Below are 25445 nucleotides of genomic sequence, written 5' to 3'. Positions count from 1 at the left end.
AACTAACGCGTTTCATGAACGTTTCTAACACACATGTTAGAAGACAAATGATTACAAAAATCATTATAAGACTTATTTGTTCATATCAATCCATGGGTGGATGAATAGTCTACTTTAAATAGAGACTTAATTAGAGACATAAAACTCTAATCAACTAACATAAAACTCTTATTTAAAGTAATAAAAAAACTCTACGTATGAGAGTTTAACGTTTACAAAAAACATATGGTTTACACCAATAATTCCGGTCTAACACATATGTTAGAGAATTTAACGTTTACAAAAAACGTATGGTTGACACCAATAATTCCGGTCTAACACACATGTTAGAGAATTTAACGTTTACAAAAAAACGTATGGTTTACACTAATAAACCCGATCTAACACAAAAGTTAGAAAAATTAACGATTCCCAAAATCGTTTAAAAACCAAACGGTTGAACCAAAACCATTCGCTTTGTACCGCGGTATAGGATTTAAGATTGTATCTCAATCTCAAGAAATCCAAACACAACAAGTTGTACCACATACATATTTCCCAAAAGCAAATATTTACAAGATCATAATCTTTAAAATATATATATTTTTTTTATTATTATAAATCCTTTTGTGAACCCAAAATCCTTATAAATAAGGTTTTAAGATTGTAGCAACAATCTCATGAAATCTGTTTTAAGTTTGTAGGAAATAGGTTCACCTTTTGTAAAATATAATTACAAAATATACCGTAACGAGACTCTCGTTATTCTTAGGAAATATCATGGAACAATACTGGTTGCAATAACTAAATAAAAGAATATAAATATAATTATATATATACCAATCTTAATTCAAGCCGCATCTCTGGTGGGTCCTTCACGCGCACTTGATAGCATCCTAGACTCGAGTATTCATCATCTTGAGTCTTGAAAAATACTCCTTGACTGCAACAAAGAGCACACTAAAACGTTGACGAATTTGGTTGAGGCACGTGTTCAACACGCTTCCCTTAGAACAGATTGCGCGCCTCTACTAAAGATGACGCGTCTGTCTCCCAGGGTACAACAGCCGAAGCAGTCTGTACTGCCGGAGATGGCTCACGGGCCCAAGGTTACATCCGGTAATTGTAGTGTTAGAACTTTTGGAAAATTATGATACAAAGGTGATGAAATCGTATAGAGAAAACATATTTCTCTAAGTACCCATCACATGGGTCTCCAAGTATTTCTTCTTTCCAAGAACTCTCCATATATTCATGTATATTTCTTGTATCCCTTCTTTTGTATTTTTCTAGCATTTTTCTCTATCTCAAAATGAGGCACAAATCCTACTATTTTTACAAGAGATGTGGGTTATGAAAAGTTTCTCTTAAATGGTGATTTATTAGAGACATAAAACTCTAGTAAAGTTTCACTTAATTAGGTATTTAATTAGAGAAATAAAAACTCTAATAAAAGCTAATCAAGTGACATAAAACTCTACTCAAGAGTTTGTCACCATGAAGAGTCCCATAAATTATCACTAAATTAATTTCCATTCACATTATTCTAATTTTCCAACAGTCTACAACTTACAACTGTCTGAAACTGAAACAATGGATATTTGCTTCTGCTAGCACCTCCAGATATCAAATCGTAACATTCAGAGAGGTGAGTTTAACCTACTTACTCCTCATATCGCTATGATGTTGTTTATGGCTTTGTGTTGTAGTGTTACGTGAAACATTTGCAAGGTACAGGACTTGTCTCACATGTGGGGTTTATAAACCAAACAGACTTTCTCACCCATCAGACTAGACTAGTCTTTTGGTTGAGTTTACCTGTTTTGGCCATACCTTGCAATTGTTTCAGATGATGGGCGAGAGCTCCCCATTTTCCGGGATTGGGGGGGGGGGGGGGGAGGGGAGAGGTTTCCAACCCGGGGCCGGGACTTCAATCACTGGGTCTCCTGGCTCTCACTCCGTTTGCCCTTAACAAATTCCAATGAGCATTGATGTGACAAGTAGAATATAGACTTTGAATTTCATAATATTTGGCAATTTATGCAAAAGGTTAAGATGAACACAACAATATCATGAGAATTTCAAGGCTAAAAGTGATTTTTGTAAGCTGTATGTAGCTTCATGCTTACTCTTTTCCTCTACTGTTTGATTCATAGATTCATAATTCCACAATACTACCAAGAACTGGTGCACACTGAGCGGTCGCCATGTCATCAAACGATGGAACCCATGCTTCACCAACAAGCACTAGTCCATCACAACCCTCACTAGCCAAAGATCAAATAACCTCCCTCAAAAGAAAAAGATTCAGGCGAATAAAAAGCGCCCCGACATCAGATTCATTTCCCTCACAATCCAAATCGACCACCTCTCTTCCACGGCCCAAATCCGTTTTTAACTACCTCCATCCAAGTTACCGAAAAGTAGCCATCCTTTTATGCATATACCTCGGTACAGGTACACTTTGTTTTTACCTCCTTCGACACCAAATCAACGGTAAAAAAACAAACAGCATTCTCGATGCAGTTTATTTCACTGTGGTCACAATGACGTCTGTCGGGTATGGAGATCTTTTCCCTGGTAGTAATCTTACGATACTACTCGCCTGCTTATTTGTCTTTTTCGGTATGCTTCTTATCGGGCTGGTACTAAGTAAAGCCGCAGATCTTTTAGTCGAAAAACAAGAAGTACTTCTTGCGAAAGCGTTTCATATGCATCAAACCGTTGGTACTGCAGAAACGCTTAAAAGAATGGAATCCAATAAAGTTAGAAACAAGTGTATACTGTTGGTGGTTTTGCTGGTGGTTCTTATGGGGGCGGGGACCGCGGTTTTGGTTGCTGTTGAGGATTTGGATTTTGTTCACGCGTTTTATTGTGTTGTGGGCACGATCACGAGCTTAGGTTATATTGATAAATGTTTTTCAACGGAAGGTGGGCGCGTTTTTGCTTTGTTTTGGATATTGTCTGGTACTATTTACTTAGGCCAGTTGCTGTTTGCTTTTGCGGTGTTGCATACTCAAAGCAGACAGAAGTCGTTAGTCAAATGGGCTCTTAAAAGAAAGACGACACCTGCGGATCTTGAGGCGGCTGATCTCGATGATGACGGTGTTGTCGTGTAAGTACACAAAACCCTGACATTTTGCATATACTAATAGTGAATGATCCGACATGACATGAACTTGACATAAAATTAAACTAATTACATTTGGGTCTAAACGGGTTGACTTATCTATCCTGTTTATTTACGGGTTGAGTTATGTATAAACCGGTTAACCCGCCATCTCATTTAAACTTATATTAAAAAATAAAAGAACATAAGGTATAAGTTCATCCTACTAACCCGTTTTACCTGTTACGACCCATTAACTTGACCAAAATGTTTACAACCCGTTTAGATAAATGGGTAACACGTGCATCCGATTTACAAGTGTTAACCGTGTTTGGGTATGGTTGAGTTTTTATCAAAAGTTTGTGTCGGCTAACAAAGAGATGATGCAAACATCGCCTGTTTTGCTTCACTAGTGGCTCTCCGTTAGCTTGTAAACAAACCAGAGGCACTAACGTTTCTCTGTAATACTGGTTAGACAGGTCGGCCCAGTCTGGTTTTCAAAACACTGATATGTTTATTTTTGTGTATATTAATTTGATTATTCTATAGGGCGGCGGAGTTCATCCTATATAAACTAAAAGAAATGGGAAAGATCAGCCAAGAAGACATGACGCCGATCATGGAAGAGTTTGAAAGGCTGGACTTTGATAAAACCGGCACGTTGACTGCATCCGATGTTCTGCTTTCACAATCATCATGGTACGACCCAAAGATGCTGCTTACGCAAACATCCGTCTGATGTTACACATGACACAACAACTACAAAAGAAATTTGATAGTTAACTCTGTTATTAGTTAAATCTAGTCTAGTTGCTAATATACAAATTTATTTGTTCTACTAAAAACCTATATTTATATTGGCTGTCACAATAGAATTGTGTTATAATGATAACTTTTGCAAAGTAAGTTACATGTTGATATAAAACATCATTTTAAAGAAACTTGTAGTCCAAGTAACTAGTTCAAAAACTCACAACAGTCGAAACCTTCTATAGAGGTTGTCTCTTTTCAAACTCAGACTCATGACAATGTGGGTCCAGCCACTCCCTAGAATTCTTGGAGGCATTAACATGCATCTTGCTACCACCAACAAGATCTCTTATATTTTCAAGCTTGTTTTCTCGACCCGACCCGCTAATTCTCTGATCAGCGTCTTTCAGTTTCTGCTTGAATCTTTGTTTTCGTCCGTACAAGTTTACATCTTGTTTTGATTGTGACGGTGGAGCTCCATGTGGCCCGAGATATATGGTTTCCTCTTTCTTAACCTACACAAAAACAAACGAATTGATAAGACGTAAAACTAGGTAGCAAAAATGGCAGGTCAAGCGGGCTGGGTAATAATGGGTCAAAGTGGGCTGCGGCCAAAATGGGTGATTTCGAAACAGGTCGAATTAAGCAGACCACAAACATTTTTTCTCTCTTCATTTTTCTTGAATTTTACATTTAGTTAACGTGTTAGGTATGATTTAAAATTTTAATTTCTATATTGTTTCAGTAATAATCTAATTCTTGATATATATTTTTTTTACAAAATAGTTCCTTGATATATATTATATACAAAATAGTCCCTACAGCGTGAAATGACATATACGCCCTCATGTGCAAAACACTTGACCTGATTTAACATTAAAATTTAATTGAGTTAGTGTCAAAGGACATACCATGCAAGATTTTGAAACAATAAGTGCAAAACTTGTTAATTTTAAAGACAAAGGACATTGCCTGAAATTAGGTATATAGATAAAGGACAAAACTTGCAATTCACTCCTGAATAAACGTTAAACGGGCCGGAGTTTCCACCTCTATGTACAAGAAAAATAGACATTAATCGGCAACTCACTTCAGTTGTGTGTTTTGAGTCTTCTACTTGTGGAGCATTTGTTGTGGTTTCATTTGGATCTTCAATTCCCAAACTTGGGATCACAAAGTCATCATTGTCTGAACAAAAACGTTGAGCCAAACAACATTTGGGTTATTAAACTCTTGATCAGTAATAATTACACAAAATGTCACACGCATGGTACAAATATAACATAATTATCATAGCATGATATTTTTGGCATTAATTGGATCGAGCAAACACAAAAACAACCGGATTTGGGTCAACTCCCGACATCAACTCTTTCTCTATTATTATTGATCAAAAACCACACTTTACATTGACCTTTCACCCTATACTTATAGTCTTATACTAACAAATACTTGCTAAACAAGACACCTTATTGGAATCAAATTCCTAACAACTAGAGAGTAAACGTATCCGAATATCATCAAGACTTCTACACGATAAGCACAACCAAATTAACAAACTAACTGACTCAAACTACAAATTCAAACTCTAAACCTTATCAAGATTACCCCTAAAGAGATGTTCATAAACCCTTGAAACTTGAAACTGACCAAATTGAAGAAAGTCAGCTATTTCAGTTGAGATCTATACTATTCCATTCACAGTCTGGTTTTTGTGGGTCGGGCGCTTAATGATTTACGGCACTGGAATCATAGTCGTCAAAAGCGCACGAGGCGCTAGACGCATGTGCGCTGCGACTTGAAAGTCCTCCTTTTAGGCGCTCAGGCGCAAATTCAGGTGACTTTCCAGCTAAAATCCGGCCAAAAATGATTAAAAAACCCTAATTAACCTAGAATCAACCCAAAACAGCTTAACCTACACTAAACAAGCCTAAAAATGATATTTTATACTATGCGCGTAAGAGCCGCTAAAAGATGCCAACCTAAAATACCCCGTTGCCGGGCTCAAGGCTTGGCCTATGCGCCTTGGGCTTTTAAAACTACTGATCGAAACATGCCGATACGTAAATGCAATATAATACAAACCAACAATTCCCAAATATAACTTCTGTAACAGCCGCTAAAACATGCCAACCCACCCAACTTGAATGGTTTGATTGTCTCCCAAAACCATAGTTAGCGGTTCAACTCAAAACTTTCACCATAACCCGCCCGTCCAGACAATGAACATCCCTACCGGCACGGGTAAAATTGTATTATTAATATTATTCACATACATAAAAATCTGTTACACAATTACACTCACTACAAAACCCTAATCCGTCTCATAATCAAAAGGTTTGATTTTGATTAAAAAAAACGTATTCAATTCAATTCACAATTGAAGTGAAATAAAGTAATTGCTGCTTAGTTCTACTAAATCAATTACACATCGAATTAATATCAATCACAAATCGTTATGAACAATATAAAGAACAAATATATATGGCTTACCCCACTCGTCGTCTTCATCGATTGTTGGAGGGTTTTGCACAGAGGGATTATCCATGATCATGAATTGTATTGTATTGCCACAGATGGACGAATGCTGCGAATTGAAAACCCTAAATGGAATAAAATAAAGTGATCGATTTGGGAATTTGATTCAGGTTCTATATGGGGACTTGATCCGATTGACGGTGGAAAGATAAACCCTAGAAAAATCTCACCTCATCTACCAACCACCAAGAAACGTTTAGAATTCGGTTGATATCGGCTTGGTTGGTTATGGTACTGGTTTTTTGTTAATTCGGTTTTTAGTTAATTTAGTTTTTGTTTGATTTTGGTTTGGTTTTGTCTGTCGTCTTCGGTTAACGATTCTGTTCCTCTAAATACTTTTAATCATGTAGAATATCCTCATGGTGTGCAAGTTTAGTTATTAAAAAAAGTAGCATATCAATATATTAAAAGAAACTATAATACATAGTCGAGTAAACTACAATTTTACCCACTGGGGTTATATGAGATTGACACTCTGACCCCCTCCCAGGGAAATTTAGTACTCTGACCCCCCAACTAATGAAAAACTTTGCAATATTACCCCTACTGTCAACTTCTGTTTAAAGTCAACATAAGTTATTAACGGTTAAAGGGTATAATGGTCTTTTCCACTCTAGTTTTATATCTTACTCAAGACACCACCCTACATATATCACACTCGCTGCACTCTTACCCCCCCCCACCCCCACCTTCCCCCACCTTTTAAGCTCTCCTCCTGTTTCTTCTCCGGTGATCCTTCTCATCTCCGATCAACTACCCTCATCTCCGATCAACTGCGATCCTTCACATCTCCGAGCAAATGCCGCTACTGTGTTGGGTGATCCGATACCTGATCCGCCACACCTCAGGTACAATCGTAGTTCCATTGTTAGTTAATCAGGGTTCGACATTAGAGATCACTGATTGGGTATATTATAGTTTGATATGTATATCGGTGTTAATTAATCTCATGTATGAACCCCATTAGGGTCGGATTTGTTTGATGTTATAAACAGGGTATTAAAAATTAGTCGGATTTCTATGTTAATTTTGTGTTGTTTGGTGTTTTTTTTACAGTTGACCTGACGATGAGCCTATTAAGCTCATCACTGGTGTTCCACTTAATGGTCTCCATGTTTGGTCGACCTGTCATCAACTTCCATTATCCACCGGAGAGTTGAGCTGATGTTAAGTTAGTAGTTAAGTAGGATTAGTAATGTGTATTTTGTAGGTTAACTTAAGTATGATGTTACTAGTACATTTGAAGTAGGATAACTTAAAGTAGATGTTAATTTTGTTAGCAATTCAGCAGGTTTTGTGTGGATGATGATGAGTGTTAAGATTATGAGTGTTAATGATGATGATTGATGATCAGCAACAGGTTTTATGGTCAAAATTTACATGCATTACAGTCTAGTTGTTTATATAGTCATTTTTGTAATTTGCAGCAGGTTTTGTGTGGATGATGATGAGTGTTAAGATTATGAGTGTTAATGATGATGATTGATGATCAGCAGCAGGTTTTATGGTCAAAATTTACATGAAGTACGGTCTAGTTGTTTATATGGTCAAAATGACCATTCTTGTCATTTGTAGCAGTTAAGACTTGTTTATAAGGTCAAAATTACCATTTTTGTCATTTGCAGCAGTTAGGACTTGTTTATAATGTCAAAATGACCATTTTGACCATTTGCAACAGTTAGGCTTAATTATAATGTCAAAATGACCATATGATCCATTGCAGTAGTTAGGCTTAATTATAAGGTAAAAATGACCATTTTGACCATTTGCAACATTTAGGCTTAGTTATAATGTCAAAATGACCATTTTGTCATCTGCAGCAGGTTTGAGTTGTTTATGTGCAGCATGTTAGATGATCCCTTTGCAGCAGGTTTGGTTTGTTTATGTGCAACATGTTAGATGATCCACTTGCAGCAGGTTAGATGATCCATTCACATCAATTAAGCAGTTTCATGTGCATTAAAAGGTCAAAATGACCATATGATCCATTTGCAGCAATTAGGACTTGTTTATCAAATTCAGTTGAGCATTTAGTTCGTGGTCAGATTCAGTGCAACAGGTTTAGTAAGTGAATGTTATGAATACTTAGTTTATGATCATTTCTCAGTGTTCTAGTATCAATAAAACAATGGATCACATCAATTACAATGTTTTACACTTAGTTTCTGCAGCCTTTGACTTTGCCTGGTCAAACATTTTTGGCGGGAATGGTTTTGTTTTCAGCAGGGGGTAAGGAAACGATGAAATATTTAACATGGGGGGTAATACTGTTTCTTACAACAAAGCATAGGGGGTAATAAGAAAGGACAATATAGTCATTTAACACCGGGGGAGGGGGGGAGGGTAATACGTTTGCTTACAACAAACCATAGGGGTAATATGAAAGGGTAACATAGTCATTTTACATATCATTTAACAGAACTGTTAAGTTATTTGACAACAGGGGGTAATATTGCAGAGTTTTTCATTAATTGGGGGGGTCAGAGTGCGAAATTTCCCTGGGAGGGGGTCAGAGTGCCAATCTCATATAACCCTAGGGGGTAAAATTGCAGTTTACTCTAAATACTCAAATTAAAGAGAATAAAATGCTCGTTTTTATTGTGTATTTTTTTAAATATTAACATACGGAAAAATTATGGTTGTTTCAAAATCCTGGAGGTAGTTAGTTTATTATAAAGGATAAAGTGCAACTACTAATTAATTAACCAAAATTTAGTTAAAGATGAGAGAATTAAAGTGTAATTTAAATTAGAAGATTAAAATGTAATTGGTGTTTGAAATATTACTTTACTCTCATTTTAGGGTTTACCTTATGCATTAAACTTAAAAAAAAGTTATTTGCTTTTGGGTATTTTAAAATGTTCTTTCCAAATACATTATAATATAGTATAGATGTATATGTTTCCAGAGAGGGGTTTATGAGAAAACTCTTTATTCATGAGAAAACTCTATCAAAAGATTCATATTGTGTTGAATTTTTTCTAGGGTTTAGCTTTAAGGGTTTAGAGTTTAATTTTTAGAGGTTATGGTTTAACTTTCGTCTTTAGCTTTTGGTTGTTAGCCTTTAGTGTTTAGCTTTTAGGGTTAAGTTTTTTTGGGGGTTAAGGGTTTATTTCTTAAGGTTTAGGGATTACGATTTAGAGTTTAGGGTTTAGTAATGGTTAGATGTAGTTTTCTCACAAAGAGGAGTTTTCTCATGATCCATCCCCTATGTTTCTATTGTGATTATTTACCTAGTTGAACGAACTAATATCAATTTGCAACATACTTGTGCTTCTACTGGTTGTACCTTACACATTAGTGCTTAGTGTGCATCTTATGTTTGTATCATTGGCTTTGAATTTTGTTTTCTTTAGTGGGTATTTAAGTGTGGCTTTTTTTTGTGGGTTTTGACTTCACTTTAAAGTTTCCACTTTCTCTCTGCGACTGATTAAATGCCACCGTCTCATTCATATTCGCCGCATTCTATGGCCGGAGTTGCTTCTACCATTTGCCTCTTCGTTGTTTTCAGGTAGATTTTTGTTGTTGTATTAATTTACTTTTTAACGCCTTTTAACGTCTTAAAAAGCGCCTGGGTATGATTCGGCGGTTTTGGTTAGAGTTTAATGTTGGGGCTTTATGTTGGTTCAAAGAATTTGTTGTTGCATGCCCTTTTTTTTGGGGGGGGGGGAGTGTTCTCCGTCGTTGAAGACAACGTCTTACGTGTCGTCGTTTGATTTTCGATTTTATGGTATGGGCTTTGTGAGTCTTTGAAGGATCTGTTGTTGCATGTGTTTTTTTATGTTAATTGTGGTCTCTTTATGGAACACCTGATGATGTTGTTTAACCTCAATTTGGGTTGACAAATGAGACCTTTTGAATTTTCAATGGTCTGTGAAGGTGTAACGATAATATTCATCGGAGATCTTTTGTGGTTTTGCAGTTGTTGTTCGTCTTTTGGACTTTTGTTTGTTTTGTTGATGAAGATGACATACGGCTCATCGGAGACCATTAGCTATGTTGTTGTTTTGGACTTGGCTTGGTAACTTATGTTGCAGTCTTCTATTGCTTATGAGCTTTTTGTGGCTGTTTTGATGTTGATTATGGCCATTTGGGTTCTATTTTTGTTGGCTGTTGTGCAAGTCGCTTAGCCTAAGTGCTTTAGAACAATCTATGATGTGGCTTTGGGCTTGGCTTGGTGACTTAAAATGCAGCCGTCTATTGCTTAAACAATCTTTTGTTTGGCTATCGGAGATGGTTTATCGTTTTACAACTATTATTAGTCTTTGTGATGTTTATTTGTTGGGTCGATGAAGATGACTTATGTCTCATCAGCGACCGTTAGCTATGATGTTGTCTTGGACTTGGCTTGGTAACCTAAAATGCAGTTGTCTATTGCCTATGACTTTAATTTTATGGCTGTTTTGATGTTGGTTATGGTCATTTTGGTGTGCAATGTTATTCGCATGCTCTTTGTTGGTCCTATGGTGTTGGTGTTGCTTGATGTACAACTTGGTTAGCCTAAGTGGTTAAAAACAATGTTCTTCCGAGAGCCATGGTTGTTATATTTGTGAGGATTTGGCTCGGTATTGTATATTACCTCCATCATCACCTCTGAGCTTCGTTATTTAACCGTTTTGTTGAGGGCCATGCATGTTTGTGCATACAAAGTTAAACTTGTTGTGTTATACATGTGTGATAACCATGTCCATTCTCAACAGTTTGGCTTTTTGGAACACTTTGATATGGTTGTTTATGCATACAACCTGAAACGGTTGTGTTGGCATGTGCCGAAGTGGTCTCGATTCTTTGTCTCACTTGTTTGATGTTTTTATATTTATTTATTTCATTTTGCATCATAGGTAGCCTATGTTTAAATGTACATAATAATTTATTGTTTTCTTATATCATGTTGTAGTTTGGTCTATGCATTGGTAGGTTTTCAACCATGTTTTCTTTATGTCTGTTTAATAAGTTTGGCGTCGATATTTTCTGGGTTTCATCCCCAGATGAAGACGGTGAAGCCATTATAAATAATGTGTGAAGGATCGACAAAGAAAAGGCTGAAAAAACTTGCCGGAAAACAAGACACAGTCGCCGGAAAATTGAGAGAGAAGAAGATGGTGAAACGGATGGAATTTACACCGTACCGGGGAGGACGGGCGTGAACTAACAGCCTTAACCACATGACCAATGTTGATAGGCATTGGGGAATGGCAAACAAACTGACGCCATCTTGCGGTATCGAGTTATTAGCAACAAGTTTTTAAACTAAACACTTGGCAACTATGCTTGAGAAACGACAATTTGATGTTGCCCCACGTTGGTGTTTGGTTCAGCATCGTGGGGCCAAAAGGGCAGAACCGTAAGGCTGAAGAGAAATCAATTTGCGGTGTTTGAAGAAGAAGGTAGGATGGGGTTAGATAAGAGACTGATCAACAAGGAAGGTTGGGGTCTAAAATGAGACTGACCAACTATACCAATTGGAGGGCCAGCCGCTTAACAATGGCAGGATAACCAGTATAGAATACTGGATTGGTCGTCTCACTGGTTAAATATGGAGTTAATTATATTATCGGTTCAGTTACGAGGTAATCGATATGACACAAATGAACCAACGAGTTAAAGCAAAACAGACAAAACCAAAACAAAAACCGGTAAAAAATCATTGATGCTTACCTCATCCATTTGTCTGCTGATTAGTTTTTAGGCGGACCAATTGAGCCTTTAAAAATTGTCATTGAATCAACTAAGTTGTATCATATTATCTAGTTAAGATTTATGTCCTTTAAAGCATATGATATGACACATGATTAATGAGCAATTATACATATGTGGGTCCAGAAGAGGCATGCATTTCTATTGTTTATCATTAATAAGGTTGCAAATGAATTAAACGAACACAACTAAGGCCTTGTTCGTGTTTGTTCATTAAGAAAATAAACATGTTTACGAACTATTTATGAACACTTACCAAACGCGACTTTATGTTCGTGTTCGTTCATTAAGGAAATGAATGTGTTCATGTTCGTTCGTTAATTTTTGGTAACGAACACAAACAAACATTCGCGAACACAAACGAACGCTCATGAACATAAATGAATACAAAGAAGCATTTATAAACCGAAACAAACACAAACGAACATATATTAAAAGGATGTGACATACAATACGCTAATATTTATTATATATATTTTATTAGTGGTTGTTTTGAAATATGTAAACAAAATATAAAAGATTAAAAACCCTAATGAACTATCGAACACAAACAAATACAAAACGGCATAAGCAAACATGTTACCAAACGTTGGCGAACATAAATGAAGGAATGTGACCTCTCTTCATGTTCGTTCATTTAACTAAATGAACAAAATGTTCATTCATTTATTAAAGGAATGAACACAATCGAAATTTCCACCAAACGGTTTATGAAGTGTTTGTTGAACGTTCGATTCAATTGCAGCCCTAATCATTATGCCCCTTTTTAGTCATATAAGATGGTTAATACATCATTCTTAAAAATTTAAACGTGGTCAACTTTCAGTTTCGACTTGAGATGTGACTCTTTCTTTGAAAAGTCATATTTTGGGGATTTTTGCAAAAACTAAACCCTAAAATTAAAAAACGATCTACGATTTTGGCAAGAACATGATGATTTTATCGGATTAATGTTCTTGCTGTGGAACACACCAATAAAATCGTTCGTATTTCCATTCACATCATTAAATTCCTAAAATATACATCGTAAAATGTTTTGATCGAATTATAAAAGAAGATCTAACCAATTTCGTAAACAACTTAAAAATCAATTGAATTTATTACAAGTTAGAAATAAAAAGATCATAATTCATTAAAACTCACATCGTACGTGAAGAATGAACCAGCTTCAAAATGCATGATATAACACTTAGCACAACTACTACAACACTTCGAAGAAGCATCTGATCTGTGATTCCATGGTGAAAAAAACGAACAATCATAAGCTAAGAACGCAGTAAGCGCGGATAAGTTGAATGTTGGCTCTTGACGCATATTGACTCCACGATCGCCTTTGCTGAAGTTTCTCACCATGGTTAACGATTAGGTGTATTGATGGAATTTGGTACTTTTTCTCTACAATATCTAATATTTATATAACTATATGATGTTTATATGTGTCACATATTTTAGGGTCTTAATTTAATAAAAATAAATTTATTTGGGATTACAGATACAGACTATATCTAATAGAAATCTATGGGCTAATATAAAATGTGTGAATGGCGACCGCTGTCTACTGTGTCAAATCACATGTTACACATGATACAAACCTTTTAAGCATGACTTTTTTAAACTCACATTATGCTCCCTCTTGAAGTTACATTATTGCACCCTCTACTTTATGCAAAGTTACCATTTAAACCTTATATTTTTTAATGTGACCCACTCAATTTTTTTCTCATATAACATTATAAGTTTAAGCTCGGCTCAATTCACGCTTTTAGAATATGAATATTGGGTAGCTTACGAGTGGCTCGACTCATTTACATATGGGAAAAATATGACAATGTATACACACGTTGATTAAGTGAGTTGTGTACTAGTTGTGCCCGCACACAAGTTATTTTTACACGGGAACGTGTTTATCGAAATGGTTGAAAATATCTCTATTTCATACGCGCTTAATGAGAATAAGAGTGGGTCTAAGCTCCTAAGGTAACCAATGAAGTCAAAAGTCGTGGTGGTGTCATTGTAATAAGGTATGGTAAGGGGTAAAGGATATATGGTGGTTGATTGTGACACCTTACCCGATAAGGATGCTTTATAACAAAGTTGATACAAAGAGTGCTTATTTTGTTAATAACAACTTACAATACAAAGTCTGAAAACTGAAATACCACGTCGGATCAGACTAAGCCTAGTCTGATATTACAAAACTTCCACCAGATTATACCATCTGGGATATACAGTTCTAACAACTATAAAGAATCTGAGATATACTATTCCATCACACTATTATAAGCATGAACTATAGCTCACGTTCGTGTCTCATTACATGTGACACATGCTTAAAAGACGTCAGCTACTACTGGTGAGTTCATGAATACACACGAGTTATAAATCACATTAATTCATCATGACTTTGTACCCGCCCATATCATCATACCCCAACATCAACACGTGACACATCATCATACAGTTAATGCCCTCTACACCTGTAACACCTCATAAAATCGTATCCAATTGTGTGAAGACACGTGTCTTAAACCTTAAACGTGCAAGTTTGTAACTAGAAGGGTTAAAGCGCCAACTTCTAAAACTACGCCTCTGAATAACTCATTAATGAACCGGGCACTTTAAATGCTTGGTTATACTCTTTGTTATACTTAATACTAACTTTGAGGGGTTACAAGTGCAAAAATAAAAGAAATAAGGAAGATTATAAGTGCAGGGGCTGAAAGTGACAATTTTCAAAATTGTTTTCTGATGGGTCGTCCCCGCATGTCGCGCAAGGCCATAGGGACCCTAGCGTGTGTCGCCTGGGCGTCTCTGTGCGCAGAAAATGCGTGGCAGCCACACAAGGCTGCCAAAACCACTCCAAACGATACCATGGGCTGCATGCATGCTCTATACTCGTTTAGGGACACTTGGAGGCATCTAAAAACAACAGAGAACACCTGGATTGATCTCAAACAACCCTCTTGCACTATAAATAGAGCACATAAGTCCCCATTTTAACTTACACCTTCTCATTTTATCAATCCTTCTCATCTCTGGAGATTCCCAACTGAAGGGAGACTCCCACCTGAGTTCAAAGTCGAGCTAGGACCTTGTGTAAGTGTTCTTAGCCTCTGCTTTTAAGTTTTTAGGCTTTTAAAAGCCGAAAGTCAAAGTTTCCGCAAAACGGCTTTGACTTTCGGTTTAGACCTAAACGGTCCAGCCATTTTTTGAGGCGAATATGGCTACGTGATCGTAATTAGGTAGGTTTTAATCTCTCAAAAGGGCACCTCCTAATTACCACGTTTACTTAGTTAATTGTCGGGTCAAAGTAATTAACGTAAAAAGTCAAACGGGTCAGTTTTTAAATAAATTCAAATATGATAATGTAGAGGTTATAAAATATGTTTTATCACTTTAATAACTTGGTAAACATTATTAGAACATGTCTAAACATGTTCAACCCGACAATTCTAAGTTTAGGCTCGGTTCACAACCGAAAGTCGGAAAAGCTTGACTTTTGCTTTGACTTTCAGTTCTGACCCGAATTAGCTTAGTTTCCTTATGCATTAAGGTTCCTTTGTGACCATATTATATGGTAGTATAACCCTCCGAGGTTATATTACATGGTCCCTTAGTAATCTGAGTTTATTTACTTGATTCCGTTATTATGCTTAATGTTGACTAAAATGCCCGTTTTATCAAACGAACATGCAAATGAGCTACATTTTGATTAGTAACATTATTTAACATATTTTGACAATTATCTTCTGGTAACAAACTGAGATTACGTAATAAATCGCTAAACATGCATTAAAAAGGACTAAAATACCCTTTATCATATAAATAAAGTTTAAACATGGTTTTGACATAAAAATTCATTATTCACTGTTATAATATCATATTTAGGACTAATTGGGATTCCAAATCAGATTACTTGATTACTTACTGAGTTTATGCATGAGTTTCGAATTAAATTAATAAATGACGATTATGCCCCTTTCACACATAAATTGGGTTTTAAATAAGATTTAAATCCAAGAACCTTTTGTCACTGATATGATATAATAAATAAATTATTTTGACCATTCAAAGCTGGTCATAATCTCAGAATTTCCCTAAACATCGAAATAATCGTCATTTATCGATTTTTACGACATTAAGGTGCATAGTATGGTTTTAAACCATACTTAGCACCCAAAACTTGTTACCTACTGAATTTGTAAATTATTTTTAATATTTTTATAGTAGGTATAAGTCATGAACTCGGATTCCCAAATAAGTCCTTAAAACTATGTGTGAAATGACCAAAATGCCCTTTCGGGGCATAGTTTGGCCATAAATGGAAAACCACACATATATATGATATCCTACTATTAATATAACATAAATAAATATTTTTACAGAAGGTTTATGGCCAGAACCTTAGTTTGCATGTAAACCCCTTTTAGAAATCTTAAAATGACCAAAATGCCCTTATGAGGCTTAATTCGGTTTTAAAATCTTTTTGTGCATATTTGTTGATATCCTACTGATATCATAACATATTTTAAGCATAATAACTTATGGAACTTGTATATGACTCATCCGGTTACCCGTTTACGCTTATACGCGTTCGGTACGGTTTATGTAACTAGTTTGCATAAATTAGCCGAAACGGGCTTAACCTTATCAATTTAACTTCAAAATCCAGAATGTATGTAGTTTACCCATATAAAACAAGTCTCCATACTTGTCGGGTCTAAATTACATTCAAATCCGGTCATCGCTTAATCTAGCGTTTTATACCGTAAATCCTACTTTAAACTAACCGGTCTAAGTCCACGACTTAAATAAGACCCGTTAGTAATATAATAGGTTAATAAAACCTCCGTTCCAGATTAGGAAGCCCCGGTAAAAGCTACCTTCACAAGTTTAATTAGATTATATGGTTGAGTAGATAAATCCCGCATTTTAAAGCTCAGGTAAATACTTTTAACTTATTTTCCCTTATACGGGCTTGGGATACAGTAAATTATTACCGCTTGGTCTGGTATGGAATCATTTAATCGGATTGTGATTAATAAATTATATAACCCGTTTTAATCTGTTTGATAACATAAACATTGGGGGTTAATTCGACCATGTCTTGGATATCCTTGGCCATTTAATTGCAAATGGACACGACTTAAGCACGGGGTGTAGGCATACACCTGACAGTTGCGTATGTAAAAAGATATACCCACATTGCTGGGGATAACTTCTTGTGGGTTTATATTAGTGGTGTGCCGGTTAATCATGTCTCGGTTTCTATACCGGGCCCTAAATGTATGACAAACATGTAAATCTGTATACAAGATTATTTATATAATTGTCCAAAGTTATAAAAGAATATTTGTGCCTTATGCATCTAAATCAATTTTTATAAATGTTTTTCAAAAGAGTCGGTTAATTGTATTTACCAGTGTAAACTGACGTATTTTCAAAAAGGCTAAGTGACAGGTACTACACATACTAGGCTGGGAGCTTCTGGGCGTTAAATAGAGAATCTTGCAAGTTCGTAATGCCTTAAGTCTGTTGAACATGTTTTTGTATTATATTTAGATCCGCCTGTGGCTCCTTTCTTTACAACCGTCTGTATACTCTTTTATTCGTACTTTACACTTTCGGTTTGTAATAGTAATTTCTACTAAGACTTCCGCTGTGCTATAAACTGTATATATTTGACTATGATGATATCAACTGCGTCACGATACTCCCCACCGGTTTGTGGATAAAATATCGGGTGTGACAACACCATAGGTGTAAACCAAACAAATCCCATCGTAGCGGCACGTATAAGGGACCACAAATATCGTGTGTATAAGTGCACAGGTTATGTACATGCGTACAACAATCATGCCATATTATTACAGTTTACGACAAGCATGTTCACATTTGTAAAGCATTCATAAAACTCACATGAGTAACAGTTGCTAGCACAATAAAGTAACAATTGCTAGTACAATCCGATAACAAATGCCAGCATAATCAAACAATATCTCTGGGTCCAGATACAACATAAGCAATCCTAAGTTAGGTTACGATACATCTAACTAGTTATTAAGAGGGTTGGATATTGGTTAATGTTGTCTTGTTTAGGCATGGTTGATCAGGCCATGCCTAACTAAGGCCAGACTACCCAATACCTAAAATAATACTAACGCTACTACTACTAATATTAGTAAACATAAACTTAAACGAAAGCATACCTTAAAACTACCTATGGCAAGTTGATGTAGAGTCGTCCTAATCGTGCTCCAAAAACAACTAATAGTAACACCCAAAAAGGTATTACGTACTCAGGATTCTCTATATTAGAGCGTTCCCGTTAAAAAAACTGACAGTGAGCCTTCTATTTATAACCATGAGTGGGCGATAAGTCACTTATTTTGATCGATGTGGGATACAAAATGACATGCTAGGGTGCTTGGATGCTTCCATACGACTCTCAGTTATAAGTTATATTATTTATTTATTTATTTATTTAGCTGCTTCACTCGTTTATCTCTTATAACTTTCAAAATATAACATTTTATAAAACAGCGAATATGTCATTGAGATGAGCTCATTTTTATCTACATTTTAACCCAAGTATCGTTAAAAACGGAGTAGGGTCAAATATAATATATTTTATTATTATTATTAAACGGTCTCCTATAATACTAAATACTTGTCTAGATATCTCATATTTCGAATGACCATCTTAGTCGTTATTTACTCGTTTGATAATATATGAAATAAAAATTATATATGTTTTTATTTTTGTCTACAAAACGGGGTGTTACAGCTCTACCTCCGTTAAGTTAGGTTTCGTCCTCGAAACCTTTTAAACCATGAGAGAAGGATTTTTCATCTCGCTTTCACTTCCCTTTTTGTAACATTGATCATTTCCTATGTTTCCATTAAACTAACACTTGTTTTATTGTGTCTTATGACATAATAGATTTATCTTTCTATCTAGAACCTTTATATTGTGACAACTGCCACCTTCCGGTAACTTTCGTACATCTAAATTACTCATTTTTAGCTATACATTTATGTGTTTTGAACATCCGAACTGCATATTTCATGACATACACTTAGAATACTCATGGAATACTTACTTAGAATGCATATGATTCATTTTTATTAATTACATTTGAAACAGTTTAAACAATGCATCAAAATTACTAGAAAAGCACCTAGTAAACTAGTATTCTGATTAAAACGCAGGATCCGTAGAAACCATCTAAAGGACATCTTTAGGACTCATACGAAAGTCCAACATCTAATATACATTAAACCCTAACTAGGAATGCAAGGGTTTGGTTTAAAACCTTCCCGAAGTCCGATAACATTATAAACTGCCCGAAAAGCACTAAAAGCGACAATTTCAACACTTTTCCGCAGAAATTCTGCAGAAATCAGCATTTTAATCTTTTTGCAACATATAAAAGTGTTTTTTAACATAAAATTCATATGAGGACACATTCGGGTATCATCCGAATCAATAACTACATCAATTCACACAACTTACACAAGCTTAGCGTTCAAATAACGACTAATGGAAACAACGCCAAACGATTATGTGAACAATATCAAATCTTTTTTTAGTGACCATCTAATGTTAATTGGATCATTTTGGTCTAGTAATGGTCACTTAACACCTTTTAAACATTTAAACAATTGAAAATCTAAGCTTTCCTAAACAACTTTCTAATAAAAACTAACACTTTTACCTACCCCCCCCCAACTTGTTTCCACAAATATCTTAGATATTTACCTAGTGTTTGCAAGTGGATCAAGTTGGTGAAACTGGTGAAAAGTTATAACACTTAGTTACTTCCATTTACTAACCATTTCATACCACTTTTCACCTTTCATAACACACACATAAGAAACTCTCTCAACTATTATCCTTTAGCCAAGAACACCATCAAAAACCTTTCATATTTTAGCCTACTTTTGATGATCAAGATGGAGCTTGATGGTACTTAGGAGGATCTAAAGACACTACAAGTTGAAAAAGTGATTTCCTTCCATTCAAAAGCTTTCAAGCATCAAGATCAACATTTTTCTTTTCTTTGATCATCATCTAGTTCATCCCTAGCCACAAGCGCTAGAAGTAAGCCTCTAAAAATCCCTTTTTCATACTTATTTATGTATATGATTGTTAAAGAACATGTAATAAACTAAACAATCATACAAAATAATATGAAAATACAAAGAAGCAAAATAAAAATCACGATATAAAAGTTTGTTTAAGTTGTGATTTAAGGATTATTACTTGCATATTTGATCTAGTTTTGATGATTAGCATATGAATAACTTGTTAGATGATGTTTAAAAAAAACATGATCTAACAAGTGTACATGAAAATGTTTAAGGGTTTTTGTTAAACATGAATGTTTAAATGGATGATCATAATCTTTGGTTTTGTTAAAGTATATAAGGTTTTTCACCAAAAATAATACTTTTACAAGATTATAAAAGAAACATACAAGACGGGTCTTTATAAAAAGTTTGATAAAACTAGAAGTAAAACATGGTTTTTGAACTAGCAAACATATGTCATGATCATACCAAAACCCTACATGTTTATGATTTCATCTTGTTAAGATTATGATATAAATCTCATATGTTTTTGTTAAAAATATTATGAGAAGATTATTGGTGATTTTTAAAAGAAAAAGATATGTTTTATTAAACATGGCAAAGTATATATTTCAAAGGAAATATGGCCATTTTTCTTAAAAATCATATGTTATAAAAACTATCATTTTTGACAAAATCTTTATTAGAATAAAAAGATTAGAAAGAATAGTTTTTTTATAAAAGCAAAACTAGATATAAATATATATTTTTGAGAAAATATATATATTTAGTAATCTTAACAACTTATGTGCTATGTGTTATTTGGTTGTATTAGTTATATGTATGAAAACTAGTAACTTGAATACAATGATACAAATAAACACAAGACACTTTACAACTAAGTCTTACAAGACTACATATAAATACATCTTAAAAACAACTTACGGACGATCCGAGACTTCGGACACAACTTATGGACAAATCAGACTTACGGACAAATATACGGACTATATATGTAATACGGACTATAATGCACAATATATCGTCGACTTGGTAAACTATGTTTTCTAAACCGAATAATAACAATATATTTTCTATAATGTACAAAACATATTACTTATGGTTTATATTAAAAAGGCATTGTTTTTGAAATATATAAACGTACATATATATATATATATATTTCTTACCATCTAAAATATATTGGTTTAGTAAAAGACTAAAATTATATTTTTAGAACTAATCTTAAAAATAGATCATTTTAAGATATTTTCTATACCTTTTACCAAGTATAACATATAAGTTTTTATGAAATATATCTTAGAATATATATGTATATACATTCTAAGAATACAAGAGCACATATAACAAACACACGGACATACGTATTCCTATACGTGCAACGATATGCATATTCACATCACATAACACTTGGTGAAAACACATTTATACAACTACGATACAACTCACGATACAAGAATATATATATTTGGTGAAATATATAGACACTAGACAGTTATCAGTTAATACATCTAAAGACACAGTTCAACGAATAACAAGGATAAACAAGTCTTAACACAAATTCAAGATAAAAGACTTGTACTCAAGTCATTACAAGACCAAAGTGTCTAACAAATATAGAACGTTTGTAGGTCGTGACACTATTCAGGACGACCGCACGTGAGATCACTGTTATTTACTATTCATGGATGCAATTCTGTGAGTTCATGTCCCCTCTTAATTTTAAACGCTTTACAACTATCGGGGAAATACACGTTCATAGTATGATAAGTCAAGGAATGAAACACCATAGATCATGTGCGAATAGGGCTATACAACTAAGCACCATTAATCCAGTCTGGCACTAGGTACAAGGGGTTAGATCTAATGGGTTTTAGCGAGCCCCACTCTTGGTCGTGGACCCATACAGAAGAGCGCGTTTGTGTCCCAGTCGATAGTAGTCAACACAAAATCGTCTAGGTTTGGATTGCTTCCTATTTTCGTCACACATGTTAATGTCCTCGCGAAACATTAATGATCAACGATTTCATTGACGCTTTACATACTACATCTTTACATACTAGTTTTCATCTTATACAACTCACATTTTACATATACATTTTATACAACTCACATTTTACAAGATACATCTCATACAACTAAACTGCATGAACTCGCCAACTTTTGTTGATGTTTTCAACTTAACATGTATTTCAGGTAATTAGTGGACCATGCAGATATTTCAGACAAGAAAGCAATTATCAAGACTCCATGCCTCCATTTGAAGGGTTTGCCTGTTATATACCGCCTCTTTGCGGTGATATAGTGGTCAAAGCCTTAACATTTTAGAACTTACATTTTGATGTATGAAGCTATGACAACTTATTTTAATTTGATGTTTTGTAATTAGTACACTTAGTGTATGTCGTGTTCTTTTGAAACAATTATGGCAATGGCATTGGAGCATGTTTTATTCATTTAGTATGTTCACACCTATTGTTATGCAATGAGAACCGATCAGATCACACCTCGCGCTTCCGCTACGAGCGGGTGTGACAGGTTGGTATCAGAGTGTTGATTGTAGTGAACCAGGATTCTTTCTCGAGTCTAGTCTACAATCACTAGGGACCTCTCACGAAAACAATTTATACAAGAATAAGAGGTTTTCATTGCATAAACATTTTTCAAGGTCCACTACAACAAAAATTCACTTCACATAAATTAAGCGAGGACATTTCCATGGGTGAAGTCTATGAGAAATAGACACATTACATTTACAGACTATTTGCCTACAACACATTACATTATCAGTTTACGCATTATAAACAGTTTACAAATTCATCTTATACACGATAGAAATCCTTGTTAGATAGGATTTTATATGATTATATATGCAAATCATTTATATATGTGTTGTACGAAACATCTTGGCAAGAACGAAATGCCTTCGAATTCGAATTCCAATGTCATCCTTGACACACATAGCATGGTTAAGACACGACATCTTTTACACAAGATATGATGCTCTATTTCAAAACATGACATACTCTATACAATACATCTTCTATGAGAATATCGACCTCACGTCTATTGCGGAGCTTATGGCGAACGTGGTTCCTAAGTGAGACCATAAAACATTGACCCCGTGGAAGATGGTTGCTTTCCCGCATATGCTGAGATTGCCTGACTTCAGTAGTGACGATGAGGCGGAGGTGGCAGCCTTGGACAACAACTCCATTAGTGGGACGAGGTCCCTATGGCTCATACGAATCATGATTGATGACACTCCTGTCCAGAAAAGGGAGATGAAGTACTCATCTTAAAAGATGCCCCTCCAGTTGTTATTTTTACAAATTCTCTCTATTTTTATTTCATCTAACGCCGTACCATTCCACGAGTAATGACAACAGACATTGACAGATGAACTATCATGAAGTTCCCTCCTGTGTTAAACATAGACAAAAGTGTCCTCTCTCTGACTGGTCGTCTGTTTTGAACGAGAGAATGCTAGGGTGACCATGCAAGACAATTTATTATTATGGGGGCCCACGTAATAACAACTTGTAGTGCATGGAAATCCGGGTGGACTCTGCAGGCAAAGCTAGTGATCACTATCCATTCAAAATTCTTAAGTCGTTCAAGTTTTTATCCTGTAGAACACTAACCGAGATGATTACTATAACACCCTATAATACAATACAGGAAGACGGTACGTATTCATTCGGGTCTAAACATTTGATCTATAACACGAGTTGTTCGAGAGTAGTCATCTAAACAGACAAAACTTGTTAGCCACTCATGGAGGATTTTTCCTCAACATTCTAGAATCCTTGTACATGAGTTGGTTCCTTGGTGTCTATGACACCTTATCTTATTTATTGGAAATGAATACAATAAATTCCGTCATTTTGACATTTGTCTTATCCAAAGGGATAGTTTGGCATGAGCCATGCAACAACTCCCTCATTACATTCTATTCGACATCTATGAAGATTTTAATGATCTTGTTGATGCTCGTGAAGCTCAAGCACTATTACCATATTCGTCACACGGACAAGTACGATAAAAGAATTTCTCTATTTCGAATGATCAAAGCCCGTGGAGTATGGAATGCATACTATATGGACGGAGGCCACTGGTTGGTTTCCCCTCCTCAACGAATTATTTCATTTTCCACTTAGACATGTGACCAATATACGCAAGAGGCACTGCATATTTTGGTCTCGGTTATCCACACTATCATTTATTCGAACATGTATGAACAATGCGATCTTAAGGTTTCCATGACCGATTGCATCCTTCATTCTTGGGCGCATGATAGACTATATTATCCAAATATATGTCTAGATTCTTTTAATATTGCGTATTAAAAGACCATGGTGCCAAAAAGGAAGGTCTATAACCCAAAAAGGGGTTAACTGATCAACATCTCACGGATTAAGTCAAACTAAAGTTCTTATGAAACAACACGAGGGTCCAGAAATTGCACAACATGAGGTTAATCGAGACGACACCAGTGACGGTACTGGTGATACTGGTAGTTCAAGTGATTCAAATCCCGATAGATCAGGAACGAGTGGCAATGCCACACCGGAAGATGCGATCACACAATGCCTTAATTTTAAGACTTTTCCGGACTGTAAGCCGCAAGACCTCGTTAATACAAGAGGTGTGGTAGGTTCTGTCCACCAAATAAAGACAATGAAGTCGGTTAGTCATACTAAGAGACGTATTCCTGAGTAGACAATTAGATACACAGAGAGTCTCCTACTGAACGCAGCCTTAACTTGGTGGAAACTCCAAGTGCAAACGCTAGGAAGTGATATTGTGAAGAGGTTGTAGGGGGAAGAACTCAAGGATCTTATACGGAAGAGTATTGCTCGCTGATGTGCGTGAAGTGTGTTATAATTTGGATGTATATTTTAAGCCTTTTTTACACTTTTAGCCAAGTTTTAAATTTATAAAACACGATATTTACTAACACTAAACACACATATGGGCAAGTGCACCCATCGTGGACGTAGTATAGTGTTGGTAAGATACCGAGGTCGTCCAAGGACACGAGAGCTTTTAGTACCGGTTTATCCTCAACGTCTAATCAAATCAAAATGTTAGAAAAAGATTTTAAACTAAGAAAATAAAACTAACTAAAATGCTGAAAATAAAAATAAAAATAAAAACAGATAGACAAGATGAATCACTTGGATCCCACTCGTGTGTTAGTGTAACCTTTGATTATTTTCGCACTTTTGCACTTGTGTAAGAGATTATCTTAGTTATTGTAGTAGGCCCCTCTTTT

At 35.3% G+C, this 25445-nt stretch overlaps 2 protein-coding genes across 2 annotated transcripts; one reads left to right on the top strand and one right to left on the bottom strand.

Moving 5' to 3' along the window:
- Positions 1-1540: 1540 nt before the first annotated feature.
- LOC110873436 (two-pore potassium channel 1) lies at positions 1541-3859 on the top strand. The gene is made up of 3 exons (XM_022122361.2): positions 1541-1627; positions 2136-3094; positions 3638-3859. The coding sequence occupies exons 2-3, from the start codon at positions 2187-2189 to the stop codon at positions 3825-3827; spliced, it is 1098 nt and encodes a 365-aa protein (XP_021978053.1). The 5' UTR covers positions 1541-1627; positions 2136-2186; the 3' UTR covers positions 3828-3859.
- A 91-nt stretch (positions 3860-3950) lies between these two features.
- LOC110873437 lies at positions 3951-6629 on the bottom strand. Its single transcript, XM_022122362.2, has 3 exons — positions 6332-6629; positions 4929-5026; positions 3951-4353 (listed from the first exon to the last, which is right to left on the bottom strand). Exons 1-3 carry the CDS (start codon positions 6390-6392, stop codon positions 4078-4080), a joined length of 435 nt encoding a protein of 144 aa, XP_021978054.1. The 5' UTR covers positions 6393-6629; the 3' UTR covers positions 3951-4077.
- Positions 6630-25445: the final 18816 nt, after the last annotated feature.

The sequence above is a fragment of the Helianthus annuus genome, chromosome 8, assembly GCF_002127325.2.
Source record: "Helianthus annuus cultivar XRQ/B chromosome 8, HanXRQr2.0-SUNRISE, whole genome shotgun sequence".
Classification (NCBI taxonomy): Eukaryota; Viridiplantae; Streptophyta; class Magnoliopsida; order Asterales; family Asteraceae; genus Helianthus; species Helianthus annuus.
This window is presented reverse-complemented; position numbering and strand designations above follow the sequence as displayed.